This window comes from Strongylocentrotus purpuratus, unplaced genomic scaffold (genome assembly GCF_000002235.5).
Source record: "Strongylocentrotus purpuratus isolate Spur 01 unplaced genomic scaffold, Spur_5.0 spur5_scaffold_5, whole genome shotgun sequence".
Classification (NCBI taxonomy): Eukaryota; Metazoa; Echinodermata; class Echinoidea; order Camarodonta; family Strongylocentrotidae; genus Strongylocentrotus; species Strongylocentrotus purpuratus.
The window spans coordinates 27,664,540-27,685,673 of NW_022145611.1; the positions used below are offsets into that span (position 1 = coordinate 27,664,540).

Sequence of the window (21,134 nt, forward strand, 5' to 3'; positions counted from 1 at the left end):
AGGGGGCTAAAGTAAACGGCACTCCTCATCCAGCCGTGGGAAAGCCGTCGCTCTACACACCTTTAGATTACTTGTGTCAGAAAGCTTTGCTTGGTTTCCTCTACGTCACTTTGCAAGTTAACGTTGGGGGCCAATTATTCAACCTGTTGGCAAGAACCCTCCAAACCTATCAGCACAGAGCGCAAAGTAGCTTCGGAACAGATTCAGGAGAAGTGTTCAAATGTTTTTTTTCTCTCTCTCTCTATTTCGGTCGCCATTATCTGAACGCGACTTTGGTAGTGTATATTGTTTTCTCCGTTCCATTGGACTAATGTCCTATCCCCTTTCAACTAAATAGTAGTATATCTCGTATACAACACACTTTCGGTTTCATAAATCGTGAAATATGATCACATCTTCATAATATTCATATCATTATTGTATACCACGCACATAACTGAAGGGGGTGTAGTTCTGCATCCCACACACCGACGCTCCTTGCTCTCGTTCGCAGTACATCTGAAAGATGGAGTGCACCACACACATATCCCTCCTATCAACCGAGACCCCTTGCTCGACTCTCGTTTTAAATATATCTGGAGGGGGGCATTCGTTCACCCCACCCTATCAACCGACTCGCTTCTCGATCTCAATACATCAAGAGGGGTATTCTGCACCCCACTCTTGCCCCCACCTCCCCTCCGATGTTCCTTGCTACTCGCCTCTTGTTCTCCTAACATCCCACTTTGGCTTACGATTACGCTCATGTACATTCTCACCTGAAAGGAGTATTATGGCTTGCTGAGTTAGGAATTTACAGGTGTAAGCAAAAAGCACAGGCTCTTGAAGCTGTAAACTAGACATCCAACTTTCGCTGACTCGAGAGCCACAGTTTTAAAGTGATTGATTGTCGACTCAGTTTGTGATTTACTTTCTCTTTCTCCATCTCCTCCTCCTTCCCCTGTACTACTCCGCCTCGTCATTACCTTAGAAATTGTTGAAATCATCTTCACCACCAATACCTCATCATAGCCAGAATCAATCGTCATAGCAACGCTAGATCCCACCATCATAATCATCGGAATTGATATCGGTGCAATACTTACTTCCTAATCATTTTGTATTGGTTAATTTTATCGTTGTAAGATGAAGAAAAATCGTCACCCACTATAGCTGCCATCATACTGATCACCACATCACTGGAATAACCTTCGCAATTGACGCCGTTATGATATTGATCATGACTAGGAACTTACTATTTATTACATTTGGTGGTCACCTTAATAACCACTTTGATTACACCATCACCATTAATTCAGTTCCCGTTATATATACTGATGCAGAAAATCTCAAGATGGTGATGATCAATGACATCATCATTGCATCATCATCATCATCAACATCATCATCACGACCACCACTATCCCCCTCCACCTCTTCACCATCTTCCTAATGATGATGATGATCATCATCACCACTACCACTTCTCACTATCCATTCCTAACCCCGCTTCCACCATCATTATTATCATCATCCATAAACCAGCATGAAGAGTTATCTCTCCCAGGATACACCAGGCATCCTTAAATCATCACGATTGATGAATGAAACCCTGCCTGTTGACACAATTATATCCATATTTTAGGTGATCTTACAAGACAGTTTAAAAGAAATGTACACCCCTCATCTCCCTTTCCAACCTACTAACATTGTTCTAGTGACAGCCGCTGGTGGAAAGCAAACCACTTCACTATCATTTATTATCACATTTATGTCAATGCTAGCATGAACCCCATGTCTATGGTTTGATCAGTTTTTCGTCAATGATGTAAAATCTGTCAGAATACTAAAACATGAAAATCACTATTGGTTCGATTTGTAATCAACTATACATAAATAGTACCATCAACCTTTGTGAGAGTTCATGCAAACGTTTCGAATTATAGATCATTATCAGCATCATTTCCGAACGGGGTTTCATCTAAAATCACGATACAACATTTCTTTACGGTCACACGGTCACACCACAATCATACTCGGTTATAAGACAAAGATACACAACAAAATATGAAAAGCCAGTGCACATGAATATTATTCAGAAGAATATTCCATAAACCTTTGGAGCCATTTTATTTGCCAACAAATAATGCTTCGTATAAACAAGCACGAAAAAATAACATCAAAACACAAAGAAGAATAGATGGAAATAGTTCTTTGACAGACAGTAACAAATCGTTTACGAGAACGGATTTCATTTTCGTTTTGATTAAAAAGAGCTAAATGATACCATAGCTATTAAGTGGTACATATAGATTGGTGACGGTAACAAAGCAAATGAGTTTATACGGAAACCTTATAGGCTTAATGGTGAGATACACGACATAGATGACAATACGATGAGGGGGTTGAACCCCGCGGTTTATATTTATTTCAAGCAGCATCTTTCAAAAAAACACGATTGCGAACATCAACATCGTATAGGTTAGTATTTTTAATGTTTCTAAACATATTTGTGTGGGAACGGTACTAACAAAAAGTAAAAGGCGTATCTACTGGCAGCAGAGAAAGCAACGAGTGGTAAATATTTTCGAAAAATAGTTATTTCAATAAAGTATTTCGCCTGATATCAAATGCCGTTTAGAATGTCTTCAATACACTTCAAAGTGCATTGAAGTATCAATTTATTCATAATTATCTTGCGTGATCTTGCAAAAAAACTCTTTTACTGTCAACGTTTTGTTTCGAGGTTGTTGAAAGAGGACAAGGATAACCATGGTCGTCATGGCAATTCGACGTATGTCAATATTTTGTGACGATTCTTTGCAGTACATCATTACCATGGCAGGACTGCGATATGAAACCAAATTACATATCAACCCAACACACAATATCTTATTTCTAAAATATGCACAAATTGAATAGAATTTAATTTATTATTTTTTAAATATAAATTACCATCCATATAATTTGATCAAAATTTCAACTGTTTATCAGATTTTGATAACGCAAACAATCCATAATACTTAAAACCTTAAACGTTGCAGAATGTTTTTAAAATTAAAAACCGATTTTGCCGGAATTGTTTACAGAAATGGCAATGGCACTGATATTCTTTTTGCGTTTGTGCATTAAAATCCATGTGAAAATTGGAAGTTATGGCAGAAATTTTCAATCTAATTCGAGAATATGATTAGAAGGAGTTATATTACCATATCAATACATAATAAAAAAAAATTGATTCGAATTATATAGATTATTGTTTTACAACAGTGTTGGTACATATTACATATGAATCAAACATGAATCTAATGGGATGATTTAAAGGCTAATTCCACCCTGATATTAAGTTGGTTTTAATAAATGCAGAAAATGAGAGGAACAGATCAGAGAAAGTCTGAGCAAAATCCGATTTAATATAAGAAAGTTATGCATCAAACACAAATTGGCATCTCTTTGACGTATTCTGCGAGGTTCTCTCCATTTGCTCTGTATCAACAACAAAAAATCAGAAATTTATATTTTCCCTGAAGAAAAAATGTTCAATCATACATGCACCCTAAATATAATTATTGCAAATTTTCTATTTGTATGACACAAATCTTTTCCGCCATTAATGGCTAAGAAAATTAAAGTTTATGATTTGTTTGTACATGGCAAATTAGAGAGGACATCGCAAGATACGTCATGGTGTTGCCAATTTATGTTTTTCTGATGAAAGCTTTTACAACTTCATAACTTTCCTACTTTTAATCGGATATTGCTCAAACTTTCACTGATTTGTTTCTCTCTTTTTTCCGGCTTTCATTAATACCAGCTAATTATTAGGGTGAACTTCACCTTTCAATTCAAAGAAAAAGCTCCTGTTTAGGGATTGTTTCTCCTCACTTTGATGTAATAAAAATAAAAAGACAAAATGTCATTATCAAATAATTTCCTGACTGCGTAATAAGAGTCCTTTCATGTTCCCTATACTATAGTTTGCTAAAGTTTTCCATATCTATATCAATTCTGTATGAGTTATTTTCACAAATTTGATGGAGATTCAAAATGTGGAGAAATTTCCGACATCGAATTGGTGGTAGTTGTTTGAACTTAAACTTATGTACTTCATAACAATAGTTGTCATAGACAACATAACACACAAGTATGATAAAAGCATACGAGTTGTAATGTCCAAGAATTGTTTTGAACTATATGGCAATTGTTATCTGGTTACTGTATTCGTAACAACATCGCAATTAAAATTCATGTCGATCTCATTTATGTTTATACACCAAGTGCAGTGGAGAGTGTAAAGAGGGAGTTACCGTTCTTGCAAACCATAATGTCCCGACGATTACTTCGATAAATTCAAAAGAAAATTGTTAACATTATAGACGATTTCAAATCGTATTCAAGAGAAAATACACGACATAATATGGAGATTAAACATATACCCCGTCCCAAACAAAATACAAAAGATAAAAAGACTATACTGATAAAATATCTAGGTTGAATAGTTAAGATGTTGTTTTTTAATTCCTTTAGGAAGCGGAATTTATAAATGAACAATGTCATTAAAGTGAAGAAAAAAGCAAGACAGCTTTACAAGCCATCGAATAGTAAAAATCATGAAAAACGACTCATTAATGACTTTGAACGTAATAATTCAGTAGCTTTCAGCTTATTTGACACAATCCACAGCAAACTTGGGTCAGTGGCGATTTGTACACATTTGAATTCCTCTGCCCGTTTCCACTTAAAACACAAAACATTCTTTTATTTAAAAAAAAGAAACAAGCACGTTCAACACTTCCTATTTTCACTCAAGGCGTACATTCTTCTTTAAACTAAGAGGATTCAGCTGCATTTATATTATCAACTACATACAATGACCATTTATTCAGAAGAAAAAGAAAAATTATCCGTTATCTTTTGTCATTCTTAACACTTAACAGAACCCTTCTCACAAGTAAGCTTACTGAAATACACAATTATAAATTAGTTTCGCGTGTTTCATTGTTCAGGTATAAACCTATTTATCTATACTATTTTCAGATTATTAAGCTCAAGTCAGACTATGATAAAATTTCAATCTTGCCAATGGACAGATTAGCATAACTGGATGCCTTTTCAAAAGAAATTTAAACAAAAGTGAAACGCGATGTTTTTCTTTCATTTTCTTTCGGTGTTAATTCAGATTAAACATTTTTATGAGAAGCATCCTGTTATAATTTTAAAAGTGGCGCAAAAACAGAGAACATTGAATGACTCTAACTCTACTGGAATCTTGTAATGTATTTTTACGTGCATAATAAAAAATAACACCATCGTCTGTTTCACATGCAGCTGTTTAAAACTCACACAAACAAAAAAAGCAGCATTTTATTTTTATGTTCTTGGGATAAGATATAGAGGGCAGCATTTCGTTATCAATCTACAGTAAGCCATCAACCAATCAGAGAGGGGTAAACTATTATCCAATCAAACGTCAAGAATGAGGAACTAAGCCAGTCTTAGATAGCCAGGGTTTTGGAAGAAATAAAAACCCAATGCTAATATTCTGTGGCTTTAGACATCAATGCCATCGGCTTTGCACGAGGAATAACACATGTAAATTAATCTTTGAAGATATCTGAATAATAGAAACTTGCTTATTAATCTTGAACTATTATAGCAAAAAATTTACATAATTGAGATGTGCAAAACTGACAGTCAAATAGGAAACAACTTTAGTGCAGGTCTATCTTATCTTTGTTTGCATTTAAGAAAAAGGGACTCACAATACCTTTCAAAGAATATTTCTACACATTATTTTTAGGCTAATATCAACCATCAATCCATACGAAAATATTCATGTTAATCTGTTTTGGGGAATTTAGTGAAAGTATGAGAAACGGTACATTGCATATTTTCTTTATCGAAATGAATGCAAACAAATAATAATCAAGTAGTAATTGGTTGGTGAATTCATGGAAATGCTCAAGATTTTTGACATTCTAAGGGAACATTATTCTTTGAATAATCTTTAAGATACAACAAGTTATTGAAATGAATCTTATGGGCTAAAAACAGTAGCATGGATGGGTGATGAAATAAATGGTAAAATAAGTTTCACATTTCAGTATAATAAGTTTCTAGTCAGCATGGGATGATATTGTTTGTGATCTATGGGTTGCATCAGCTGCTAATAATCTAATTAGTACAAGGATAAGTAAAATAAATTTCTAGGGATTTCATTCACTATACACAAGAAAGTACATCTATTTCAGATAATAGCATAACTACACGATGATAATACACCAGCTTAAACAATAGAGATTTCATGCAAGCGAAGAACTGAAATAATAACCAATAACGTTAACACTACTGGCATCAATTTATAGGAACCTGCGTAGAGTCACTCGTCCCTATTACTGAGTCACGTGTTTGGAAAGAAATATATAGTGGAAAATACAACAGTTAACCAATAACACAAGCTGCAAAGTATGATAAATAATAACAAACACCAATCATCCTGCTACTTGATTACTTTCATGACAGATAAGAATAAAACTTGACATATTTCATAAGAACATTGTGGCATAAATATATAGCCATGTATCAATATGCAGACTATGTATTTTATAATTTCTTTAGATGAGTTGATCTCAAAACAGTTTGGGATTGGACAGATTGTTGTTTACCTCTACAGCTACCCATCTTTCCAAACCTGATCTATTTCAGTGAATCTGTTTGTATAGAATATTTCAAGAATACTCACCTAGTGTTTGTGTAGTTTCTCTTAATTTTTGAAATATTTACATCCACAATTTCAATGCAACCATATACATCACATCATACTTCTAGACAGGCTTCACAATCATAAGATTTCAAGAACAAAAATCAAACTGGTGTTAAAGTGTCGAGTGGGTAATAGTCAAGTGAAGAACAAAAATCTATTATAAAAAAGACAGATAAATTGTGTCACTGTAATGTATATATTTATAGATATATATATATATAATATTTCTGTGAATGTAGATATTGTACCTAGCAATCATGTTGTTCATTCTTCATAAGTGTGTGCTGTAAATGTACAACATGTCCATGTTGTGTTGCAGCCTTTCAAGAATGACGCTGATATAAAATAGGTAGACCTTTAAATGTGAATACCACATCTCCAAAATTTAAAAGTACTACTACTATATCCTGCGGTGCATTCTGCAACACTGCATTGTGCGTCAAAATTGAAAGTGTGTTTTTGATGAATCCGAAGAATGAAACAAGTTTTGTGTGTGACACTTAAAAAGTGTAATTCTGCAATGTAAATATCAATTGTGAGTGTTTTGTGGGCTCTTTTATATACATTTCTCCTAGGGCCCCACAACACACACAGGTAGATAGAAAACTACGGTATATATAATTCCTCCTCTGTAGTCCTATCTACCTAACATTCTGTACAGATATCCCCCATAATCAATACCTATTACCTCAAGAAAAAGAAGAAACAAAAAAGACATATCACCTTCTCATTTAGCATTTCATCTTCTTCAACAATGTCATTGTAAAGTTTGTTCATTGAATTGGTGTAAAGCTTACTCTAGTGTATTACCTATATATCCTACTGATAACAAGGGAAACTATGCTGTATCAGGGTTTGTATGGTTCTACCTGATTCATATCAGCTAAAACTAATTTCACACAGCATCATAATTACATGTACTAAAAGTAATTAAAACCTCACAATAAAATGCTGACCACCCCCTACGAAGCAAATCACATTAAAACAATTGACTTATGTCAGCACTAAAATGATAATAAAAAAGTAATGAAATAGAAATATTGCACAAGTTTTAAATCTCTCAGACGTGATGGTCTTTCAAATTTAGGATTTCAAGCAGCATAAGTAGAGTACCAACCGTTCACCCTAACTTTTTGCTCTGCAAAAATCCCACATGTACAAAGCTCTTTTTACTTCATACCATTAGAAAACAACATACATTTCAGAGAAGGATTGACACAAGTTCTCATCTTTTACAAACACACAATAGTATCAAAGAAAAAAAAAGGGAAATACAATAATAACTGATGAGAAAATAAAATTAAAAAACATGTGTTTTTCAAACACATTTTTTCTTAATGTAAATGATTTCAGAATTCTGCACTACATCCTCTTCATCTTGAATAGCAACATTTCCTAAGCAAGCCGCAAACAAACAAACACCTTTTTTTTTATAACGGCTGTTTTCACACACTATACATCCGTTTGTTACCTCTACGGACCACCAGAGAGTAATACTTAACTTAGCATAGTTCATTTTACAGTTTCATTTCATAGTTCTGGATCTGTATGGTGGCAGTGCTTTTTCTTCACGGTCTCTCCATAATTATCAGAAAAGTTCACAAATCCTAAGTTTTCCTTGCTGGACTACACAGTTTTCCTCCCTTTTGTGCAGTATCCAGCTTGTAGAGCGTGACTTTACAACCAATTGTCGACATATCTCGAGCCCTCATCCCCAATGATGGAAAAAAGAAATCCGGCTCAAAAAATATTCCACAACTGAATCCTGTCTGGTAGCAAGACCAGCTACTTCATGTATTCCATTGTAGCATCGTAGGCAGCTGTCAAATCTCAATGAACAATTAATCTGTAATAACACTCATTTTCATACTTGTACTCTTGAAGAGCATGCAAACCTAACCAGTAAAATACCCATCCAACAATGAATAGTCGGCCTTTAAATTTCTATGTTCTATTTTCCCAGTGGCAATCCTATATCTCACTACACTGTTCTTCAATATTCAATATTCAAATTATTCCAGATATTTCTTATTATTACGTTATTACAAACAATCTTTTACTCTGTAGGTCTTTCCAGAAAAGAACAATTTACCTTGTCAAAACTCGAACGTATCATATTCTTCTTTGGCACTTGGATACATCTACCTTGAAGAATTGGTCACTGAATTTTATTCATTTGGGCAAATACAATGAGATGCTCCACATTAAATTTTAGGCACAATTTAGTTTATTTCAGTCATGTTAAAGATAATATCATTGGTACTATTATTTATATTTATTCTGCACAGTTTTGCTTTGAAGGCTTATTTGAAGCATACAATAAGAAGCATTGTTTTTTACAGTTAGCCTGATTGTATTTCATACAGGGAACATCAAATAGTAGTAGCTACTTAAACCATCTGTGTTGTATCCAACACAATATGACCAAAATATCAAGCATTTATTATCGTAATTATTATCAGATTAATCACATGAACTATTGAAAACTGGAAAACTGTATTTTATTTTATTTTTGTATAAGATTGAGAGTGACCAATGTAAATATTTTACATTGAGCAATACCAGAAAGTATTACATGAACAGCCCATAAAACACATTATTAATTTCCATTTTTAGTATTGTGGAGTGTGACCATAAAATGTTGATGGACATGTTCATAGAAACTTGTCTGCAATAATGTTTAATCCTGAACTGTTGTTTTACCAAGGAAAATGTTTTTTCTTCTTCATATTTCACTGTCGCATTATGATATTGAAACTGTTAATATGATTTCAACAGTGTGTAAATGGATATATCAAAATTAAAATTAATTTTATATCAACCTCGCTTGCCCACTGTTAAATAATCTTGAACTATTGTGAGCGGGTCAAACAATGTCTATGTTCCCTTAGGTTAGAATTTTAGTCCATTAATTATGGAATTGATACATGAATAATAAACTATCTTTCCCACTGTGATATTTCTTAAGAATCAGATTATAAATATCTCTATATATATTATTTGCAGCTGGATAGTTTCTTTAGCAGCATGATCACTCTTGCTTGTTTCATCTTGTAAGGCTGTAATAATCTATTTATATAGTGCTTTGGATAGCTCAGTGCAGCATGATAATTCAGAGACATTATCAGAGAGATGTCACTCTGTAAATATTCACTTTAATTCATATTTCTAATATTTCATAGTTTGGCAATGAATGACATATTTTTTAGACAATAATTCATTATAATTTGCAGCCAACAACGTAAACATCACACAGTTCCACTTGAAGATTTGGGATCCTCAGTCCTGCATTGCGAAAAGCTCACTCGGAGTGTGCACAACCAGGAGAAAAAGGTCTTTACCTACACTACTTTATACATAAAACCCTACACCAGATAGAATTGGAATGGATATTACTAGTTCTTTTTCATTCGATGAAGAGAAGAAAGGTCCATCACTTCATGTAAAAGCACATGAAGAGCGCACCAAGTAGAGAACTTACAAGGAGAAGAAATATGCATTTTGATATCAACTGCTCTTCTATTTCAGACTCAGCTTCCCCAGTAAAAAATGTCTAGCTTGTACTACGGTTTTTCCTACAAATATCACTTTGTAGCTATGTTGACGGCCCTTAATTGCAAATATTTCATATTTGATAGCAAAGGGTTTTAACAGAGATAGCATTGAGCAGTAATACGTTGCAAATGTAAGCTTGCTAAAAAAACGACTTGCCTGTTTTGTAATGAAGACAGTACATGGCTGGCTATAGAGTTGTAATGTGGGAATTAGAGTGACAATTTGATCACCACTATCCAAGTTGCTAAGACGCTACTGCAAATCGGAGGTTCTGGGACATTTACATTTCAAACTAGACAGACATGTTCACTCCATGGAGCGAATACGACGGGAATCAGCTGCAAGGAAGAACCAGCCTTGAGTGGCTGTTCTCATTCAAGACAGGCAAGTCTTGTAGGTTTGAGGTTGTTCTTTTAGAGTGACGACCCCATGTCACTTGGACAATCCCGATAGACTGGCCTTGTAGCTGTACATCCTTGAACCCACTGCATCACCGCCGCGAGGTGCCAACCCCTTGATGGCCCCCCAATGCTCTTTCTTCATGTGCTTTTCTAGAGTGCTGTAGACGGAAAAGGGCATGTTGCAGACCTCACACTTGAAGACTTCTTTGGCACCATGGCCATGGGTCTTCATGTGGCGTGTAAGCTTGCTACTCTGGGCGCAAGCATAGGAACACAGCTGACACTTGTAGGGCTTCTCTCCAGTGTGCGAGCGACGGTGAACGGTTAAGTTGCTGCAATTCTTGAACTGCTTGCCACAGTACTCGCAGGTGTCGCTTCGTTTCTCCGAGGCTCTGTGCGGCTTCATCCTGTTGGGAGGACTGGTGTACGGCAGTATGGCGTGGGACGACATCGCCCCGTTGGATTCCATAAAGCGGCGCTGAGCAAAGAAAGCAGCTGGACCGCCGTTCGGTGTTCCAAGAGGGCTGGCGTCAGAGCGGACGGGTGATGACATGAGTGGTTCTCTGTGTATTGCTAAAGGTGAAGGTGGCCATGATGGTGCTGGCTCCATTTTGATGCGATTGGTCACCAGTTCCAAGTCGGACATTGCGCTACGCTCTACCATAACATGTGATGGTAAATGATGGTTGGCTTGTAGGAGGGTATGCTCTGCTCGTCGCATTGCCATCAAACCCAATTCAATGGGACTGTGGTGATCATGTGGTCTAGATGGAGGCCTGCTGTTAGAATTACGTGGATGGTGGTTCTCGGGTGAAGACACATCACTTGATGATCGAGGATTAAAGATTACATTCCGTTCTGCTATGGCTTGCTTGAAAGCTTCGCTGTATTGCTGAATTTCATCTAATCCAGAATTGACCATCATCTCACATAACAATGAAGAAGGATGATGGGAGTGATCTTTCGGACTACCTCTGCTCATGTTCTTGTGACGTTCACCATCAGCACTAGCTGGCCTCCTATCCTTGGACTTCTCTTCTTCAAACTCTCGTTCTTGTTCTGAAGATTTGGCCTCCCCCTCAGATTTCACAGTGATCTCTTCCTGCTCCTCTTTCCTAGGTTGCTTGAGCTTTATATCAACCATATCTGCCACATCAGGCTCTTCCTCCTCTTCTTCCTCTTCTTCTTTCTCCTCCTCCTCCTCCTCCTCTTCCTCCTCCTCTTCCTCCTCCATCTCTTCTTCTTCTGGGGAGGAGCTATCACTCATATTCTTCCCCTCACCCATGCCGATTGAGCCATCCTGCCCTTCATCCTCATTGCTGTTTTCATCCTTATCATCCATGTCTGGAGCAGATCCCATCGCTGATGGTGGTTTATTCATATGTGTCTTCATGTGTCGCTTTAGCTTGCTGGCTTGGCTGCAAGCATGGTCACACAGATGACACTTAAAGGGTTTCTCACCAGTATGAGATCTGCGATGAACCACCAGGTTGCTCTGGAACTTGAACGTCTTCCCGCAGAATTCACACGACTTGCCCTTTGCTGAGAAAGATGGATACCTGCGGGTTGGATAGCCTGGGTAGGGCAGACGCCTGTGTGGTGATAGCGGTGGGCTTTTGTTGGCCAACAGCTTCAAGCGGTTTGCAGCACTGGAATCTGTTGGTGGTTGATGTTGCGGTTGCAGGTGTGGTGGTGGTAGGGGTGGCGGTGGAGGAGGAAATGGCAGCTGTGGAGAGTGAAAATCAGCTATGCTGACAGGTATATGTGGTGGTAACTCTGCAAGTCTGCCGTCGTGAGGATGCATGTGATGGTACTCCCTCCGATGAATATGATTCATATGCGGGTAGAGCCTCTCCATACTGGGTGAATACAGCCTATCTGGGCCCGTTGGACGAATTAAGACTGGAAACGGTGGCGGATGACCATCCACAGGGTGAGAATGCGGACTGTGCACTGGTATAGGAGCCAGTGGAGGGTGAATAATATGTGGTAAACTACACTCCATTGGCTTGGGAATAAGCTGCTTGCTGGTGCTAGATGTGGTGCTTTTGGGTGAGAGAGAGTCCGCCTGGGAGACGGACTCAACAGACACCGACCGGGATCTTGAGAACGGTCTCTCATCCTTTGGAAATGTGTAGATCTGCATCCCATGGTCTTCCTGTGCGTGTTTCAGTAGAGTTGCAGCATGCTCGAACAAGCCCTTGCAAGACACACATATGTATTTTTCAGCTGCATGAAGATCTGGAAATAAGAAAATAAGAAAACAAAAGAGGGAAAACCCATTTAGTACTATTATTGAGCACATTTGCTTACAGCTCCAAATGAAGCATTATCATGTATAAATTGCCTTCCAACATTCTTGTTGACATTACCCACATCAAATATCAATATTTGATCATACCACTATTTCAATATTAAACCAAGCTGCCGCAAAATTTGACCAATATCAATCAAATGATAATGAGAGGGCCCTACATTGCATATGAAGTACTTCAAATTAATTTGAATTTCATGTCTGCCCATTTAATTTCATAATTTACAGACTTTTGAAATGAAATGTTGAGAGATATTAATTGCAGTCCAGAGTATTATATTTGAAAGTAGAAAAATTTAAAGCAACAACTCTCTCCTTATAAATAGAAAAGACAGGAAAGTGGTCAGAGAAATAGTCAAATGGATTAGAGAGAGAGAGAGAGAGAGAGAGAGAGAGAGAGAGAGCAGGAGAGAGATAGGGAAAGAGATAAAGATTGAGAGGGAAATATTTGAGAAATTGGGAGATCTTGTAGTATCCTAATAAAATCTTGTACTTCACCCTCAACAGTCCAAAAACATTCATACAAAAATATACATTAAAAAGTACAGAAAATCACAAAAAATTAATGCATGTGACGGATGGGTCGTAAATTAGTGCTAATCTATGAATACAATCCTGTTTATAATTCATATAACGGATGTCATCAACGCAGCCAAAATATGAAATCATTCTAGAGGTTAAGGAAAACAACGGGACAGCTTCATTAATACATGCAAGCCATAGACCGCATGAAAAGAAATAAAAACTTTAAGGTTGGAAAGAGAGAGTGTTTTTTTTTCTTCCATTTTTGATTAGAAGTCATCCTAAGATGAGGTGGTTTTGCATTACTGCCAATGGATAATGATATGACACTGTGGGATATACTGGGATTTGACGGACTCACTGTCTTCATGAATATTCTGTATGGCATCCATAACTCCTATTTGCAGACAGAATAATGCATACATCATACATACATACATCTACCATTCCAATGTACCTCTCTTCAACACTCTTATGACTTTTGAAAGAAACTTGTAGAAGACGCTACTTTCAATTTTTCATAAGAGGCCAAGATTGTAATTATTCCCACATAATTGTTGGACAAGAAATTTAGAAATGTGTTTGTAGAATGATTACGTATTCCAATACTCTAGACGATTAAGAAGAAGAAGAAAAAAACAGGTACAAATCCACAGATTACAGATCCCCTAGTTCTGACTGATCATTAATGACATGTAATCAAATGTCAACTCGGAAAAGGACGAAAAAAGCTCTTATCGGGCCATTTAATCGGATTAATGTCTCTTTTAAAAAAAACTTGGAATTAGATGTGCATTTCCTAACATTTAAATTATATATCTATTTATATTGCTAGGGACACAGGGGCACATATTTGAAAGATGAGGATATGATTTTGTACATCTACCTGGCAAGACTGTGGAAAGAAAACATTCCATTACGCATTTATGTCTTGGTGTAGTAAAGATATACTTTTTAAGGAATGTGGGTGAAATTAACAAAATAATATTTTTTTAATAAGTGATCTATGGTATTGAGTAGAATGGGTCATTTAGGTATGCCGAAGAATGTAGGAGGATCCATTGCCATCGGATGTACATTTCTAGAAATTATCAAGTTTTGACCATACTTCATGTTCATCTACTAAATACACTTTAGTATGTTCATGTCATAATAATAATAATAATAATGATAATAATAATAATATGTCGTGTTTACCCAGGGTAGCCTCATCAGTATTCATACTGTTCTCCCTGAGGGCCCTGCAATCATCTAAATTGTGCAGTGATACATTCAATTATTAAAATTGTATAAAAACTTATTCAAACTTATTAGAATTTATCATAATTAAAAATGGTTTACAGTTGCTCCCCCTCTTTTCACCCTCTTCCTGGCCACACAACAAAATGTTCATATGAGGAAGGAGGTCAATAATAGAGTTATACATGCAATTCTACAAACCCGCAATGAATAAACGTCTAATATGGAAGAAATGGCTGAAGAAAGACATCTCTTTCTAAAGAGGATGGGTTTTCCATCTGTATACGTCAAGGCTAAGTAGGTCAAGCAGCATGCAAGCCTAATTAGGTCTAATTTCAATACCAGGCCTCAAGGTCCAATCGGTCAAACGACCTTGGTCATTGGTCTACAATGATAGCCATCTTCTCTCTTAATTTGACCATCACTGCTGCCAAAACTACAAGTTCAGCACTGTTGACACACATTTTCCTCTCCTTGTAGCTCCCCTTTCTCCCTTCCTCTGTTCATTCTGTGTCTTTCTGTGTTTAAGTTCTCCCCCCCCCCCCTCCCAACCTACCATCATTATCTCTCCATTTCATTCACTTGACCCACTTCTTTTAATTGACCATAAAGGTGTAAAGAAGGGCGGTATGGTTTTATGGCTGTTTAAAGCGAAATTGAATTGTGATTTTTTTTTCCCACCGAGGTGTGAAGCTTAGAATGATGCTCTGGGTGAAAGCAAATTGGGTCATACAAAGGTCAAAGTGAATACCCGCACAATTGCTTGACTAGACAGGCCTATGTCTGAGACGGCTTTTATTATAGAAGATAAAATGGCAAGTTTCAGTATGCAGGCATTCATCTGCTAATTACTAGTACCTCCTTCGAAAGTGCAATTCTGTGTTACATAGTTGTAACAGTTCCTCAATCAACATGATGTTAACATTTCATTAAATCTAATTGTAAAGCTCCTGATTAAGCTTGTTCAAGGATCTCCAACACAGCAACAACTACTAATTTGTACATCAAACAATCTTTGGTTCTTACTTACGATATATGCTGCTTCATTTGTAATCAAGGGAAAAGGTGTTTTACTTATCAAGGAGACAAATAGAGTGTTTTTGGAGCTAAAACAATAGAATCAACTTCAGTATTAACATATCTTACAGTCAAACATAATAATGTAAGGCATAAAAGACCCACTTTAGCACCTGGATTGCCTCTTTCAGTGAGCAATCTCTTTATCACTGTATTTTACAAAGTTGATAACCTGACCTCCTTTTTTGTAAAGTTGAAATAGAGGTCACTCAAAACTGAACTGACCACAGCACATGGTCCATTGGTTAAACGCAAAGGGAGTATTATGCTTTCTGGACAACTGACAGTGAGTATAATAAAACTATCAGTAATGGAGGGACTGAACGAGAAGTTCATTCTGACTTATTGGTGCGACACTAATAAGATATAGGGTAGAGTGCTCAATACTTGTTGTGAATTCTATTTCTGACCAGTTGCCCATTCTTGGCTACCGATCACTGCATTTATAAGCCATCCATTAAGAAGTATGTCAATGACGGCTTAGCTTTCAGAAATATTAATATTCAAAATCCTCCTCTTGATGTAAAAAATTATCCATTGCAAAAAGGAAGCATAATTATAATATATCTTTTACATGCTGTTAATGAATTAGTGTTGCATGTTCTTTGGTAAACTGACTTGGTGATATGGAGAGAAAAAAAGGAAATATCAGAGGGTGAAAAGGTTGGAATAACATATTGTTTTCCTTATCAAAATATGTGCAGTCCCATTTTGTTACTGTATTGACTAATATGTCACTTCAATTGCATGTGTCGGTGAAAGTCCAACAAAGGTGATTTTAAATCCAGTTTATCATGGCTTTAAAATGAATATGCAATATGCATGGTTTTAAAATGAATATGGAAGTACAAATAGAATGCAAACCTTTGTTTAAAAATTAACAGGAACTGACAATTAGCAAAAACAGTACATGCACTTCCTGATAAAGACCCCATGCAGAATAGTGCATCAATAACACCCTCATGAGAATCAAGATGACCGCTCACCACAGTGAAAGTGCATGTGACCTTCAACTGGTCTGTGGTCAAGTTGAACTGGCCTTTAATGGCCAAACCAGGTAATATGCTTGGACTTCTTCATGACCCTGAGGGATCCTCTCAAAATAGCCTCAGGAGATGAATTGGGCTCAAAGATTTTGGATCCCTTTATATTTGATCACTATGAATTAATCAAACTATTAAGATGTCCAGGAAAGGGCTAATGAGATGAAACTTGCCCAAGATCAAGCACTGCCAATAACTAGAACATACAGTTTGATAGTATGAAGAACGCCACCTGTTGGTGGAAAACTATGCAGTCATAATTACAAGAGTTGCAGCTTTATTGATAATAGTCATGAATAAGGTAATTTGTAATTAATAAAATGTCAAATCTCTTCATAGTGAACCAATTCTCTAATAATAATGAGGAAATAAACTTCAGGTCGGAAAAAGATGACTCAACAGGAACATAATATTAAATCCCTGATTTCAAGTCTCAGTAAAACAAAAAATACCAAAATGAAAAAAAAACAAAACAAAACAACAATGGTCAGGGTTTCATAAAATAGTTTGTAGATATAGACTAAGTGCACTCTATTTTTGACCAGTAGATAAACAGTCACAGTCATAAACCTTGAGACAAGTTGTAATAATTTGACACAGACTTTGTTATGTTATGTCATCAGTGCTAAGAGGCAGGAGTTACTGGACAACTTAGACCGGTCTGTACATTGAGGCCCATTTAAAATGCAAAATGCATAGTCTCACCTTTTTTTTCCCCTCTCTCTCTCTCTGTCTCTCTCCCCCTCTCCTTGTCTCTATTTGTATTTCTCTTTGCATTTTAATATTTTATGCATCCTTCTCTTCTACTCGCCCTGTTCCCTATTTACCAGTATACAATTTTCCCTTTTCTTGAGGTCCTCTTTCCACTTCTCTTTTTAAAATCTTCTTAACTGATATTTTCCCTCCCACTCTCTTTATATATTATACAGATCAACTCTTAATATGAAAATACTCGCCGTTCCAACCAAAATCTGTATAATTGCAACCCATGAGAGCAGAACTCTGATGGGAATCATCCAAGTGGGTCTGCAATGGCTAGACTAGACAATGTATACAAACTCCTGACCAGCTAGCTTGTAATCACAACCTTGAGGTAATCTTATAGTATCCTGCACAGTTATGTAATCAGTCTGGACTCTTGGCTCAAATGACCTTGTCCTCAGATTCAGGTCATGATATATACAGCCTTTTCACACACAGCTAAAATTCTATAAACATGATATAGTTTAAAGGGTTTTAAAATAATCACCTGAACATACGACATCATTCACACACAGAAATTTCAGTGTGATCGTTAATCGTTTCGTGATTAACTACTGCTCGTAAAATGCGCAGTAGTGCCATTGCGCATTGAAGGTCATGTCATATCAATCAAAGCGCACGCTCCATCCAGTTTAAACACGTCTGAGACAAGTTTAAACACGAATAACCTTTCACACAATGTCAAGCTCTCTAGATACGAACTTCGTATCTGCAGCCTGCTTTTAGGGGCGTATGAATCGGGACTTTGTATCTATCCCAACATCGTATAAACGATGTTCACAGAAGGGAAATTTTCTATAAACATGTTTAAAACTGTTGAGTTAAACACGTTTATACTAATCATCTCTAGATACGATGAATTTTAGCTGTGTGTGAAAAGGCTGATACATGTACAATCTGACTGGACCATGTGGGTCTGCAATGGCTAAACTAGACAATGTATACAAACTCCTGACCACCAGCTTGTAATCACAACCTTGAGGTAATCCTATAGTATCCTGCAGAGTTATGTAACCAGTCTGGACTCTAGTCTTGACTCAAATGACCTTGTCCTCAGATTCAGGTCATGATATATACATGTACAGTCTGACTGGACCATGTGGGTCTGCAATGGCTAGACTAGACAATGTATACAAACTCCTGACCAGCTAGCTTGTAATCACAACCTTGAGGTAATCCTATAGTATCCTGCAGAGTTATGTAATCAGTCTGGATTCTTTAACTGACCTTGTCCTCAGATTCAGGTCATGATATACATGTACAGTCTGACTGGACCATGGATATAAACCGGTACCAGCAACACACAGGACTTACTACTCCTTCACTCACCTCACAATGGTATGTGTTATACATTTGTGTGTAATTTGTTATATTTTTTCTAAATGCTTGTGTAAATGTATCTACATTGGGAAAAGGAATACTTAATATTTAATATTGGAATATATATATTTGATATTATATGATTATCATCATCATCATCATCATCATCATCATCATCATCATCGTTGTCATGGTTGTGGTCGTCATTGTCATCATCACCATCCTTATTATCATTATTATCATTGTCATCATTATCTCTAATATTATTCTCATTATTACTATTTTTATTGTTTTCATTATTAAATGATATGGTACACGGATGAAAAAATGTGTTCCTGTTTCCACTATCACTAACCTTTTAAACTACACATGTAAAGATGACAGAGAAGCCAAGATAATATGTGTATCAGTTTCATGGTAATTTAAAAGCAAAAATAATGGGAAAGAAGACTAAAAAATTGAATTTCCCCTTAGTCTCATAACATAAATGTATTGATTAAGGCCTAGCTTGCCAGCTGAATCATCAAAAATAATAATTATGCTATAATAGTTTCATTATAAAGACTAAAGAAATATTTTACTTTAGGGTAAAATAGATGACCAGATCAACTTTATGTTTCAAGGAATCCTTGACCTAGTTGTTCCATTAGAAAGCTCACATATCAATTTTGTTGTTACAAGATAACCCACATTATACAGGTCTATAGGCAATGCCCTGGGTCAGTATCATATCTCGGAAATAATTGTGCATTTTGATATCTCAAATACATTCAGAACAGCTATTATTGAATTGTTCTATTTGCAAAGAAATGTTTGGGTTATTTGTGTTGAATACTCTTAATTTTCCTTTCTTCTTATTTTTGATCACGCTTGAGATTGAAACAGATTTACCTATACACAACTAGATTGGACATAATATTTTGTGTGCATATTTGTTTAGAAATTTTGGGGAAAACTCATTTGGATACAAAATTGTTTCCAAAAGGCTAATACTAGGGTTAATGTCCTTACAATTCACAGATATCTCTCTTTCAGCTAAAAAAAAAAAGATCAGTCAATTAAATTCAGGTTTTCTCAAGAATTTAATAGTGATATTGCTTTAACTTTCATTTAAAAAAAATATATATATACCTGGTATATATATGACAAAATAAGATAAGACAAGACATGTGAAAGAAAATTAAAATAAATGACTTTATCAATTTCTGAAACGATACTGACCAATAAATATTTACATGAAAACTGACAAAGTAATAGAACATACATTAAATAGAGACAGGTTAAACTGAGCCAGGATACCAGTAAACACCATCAACTGAACCATTTTCTTCATCCTTGTCCTATTAGATGGGACTTCCTTTATTGTAGATTTACCAGCGTGTGGATGTATCATGACACAAATGATTAATTTCATTTTCAAATAAAACAACTTCTTGAATGAACACTGTTTACTCCTGTGCAGTTGAGTAGACGAATGGGTTTATTATGATATAAAATCTGCCTCTGAATGAAAGGGGAGTCGTATTGATTGAATCCATAAACAAATTCTTGAAAAGATGAAGGTGGAATTAAGACCAGAGCTTGAGTCCATGTTGTTTTGGGTTTGAGGTATGAGAAGAGTGATGAGAAGAAATATACTTGATTAAGGTAAGGTGAAGGATCGAGATTGAAGCAAAGTACAACAGTGAATAAGGTAGACTGTTTTGTATCATAATTTTTTATCCAAAGAAGAAACCTTACAGACAGCCTCAGAGACTGCTTTTCAGAAAATCTGTGCACGTAAACAGGCATCATGTGAGCTATATATTATAAATAAACATTGTAGTAAACATGAAATATGAATATCTGACAATATCTTAACTAGTTGAATATGGTTTGACTATGGTTTAGTACAAGACACAAGTTCTATAGACCCTAACCTGAAATGATATCTCACATGTACTATTATCAATGGGTTAATCAATAATTTCTAAAGAATAAAATGAAATTTGATGTGGCATTTCTGGCTGACCTGTAAAAAAAAGCATCAGCAGTGCTCACTACTAAAAAATGAGACATAACAAATAATGCAAAAATTGTTAATAACCCCCAAATGAAATGCATCACATCATATCTTTTTCTTTTGCTATGCTTCGTATCATTTGACAGGATTTCAGTGC

The 21,134-nt window shown here is 36.0% G+C and overlaps 1 protein-coding gene across 1 annotated transcript; it reads right to left on the reverse strand.

Moving 5' to 3' along the window:
- Positions 1–7,466: 7,466 nt before the first annotated feature.
- LOC576422 (B-cell lymphoma/leukemia 11A) lies at positions 7,467–19,219 on the reverse strand (the record flags this gene model as incomplete). The annotated part of the gene is made up of 2 exons (XM_030999155.1): positions 7,467–13,018; positions 19,130–19,219. Coding segments are annotated over 2 exons (2,379 nt in total), but the record flags the coding sequence as incomplete, so codon positions are not given.
- Positions 19,220–21,134: the final 1,915 nt, after the last annotated feature.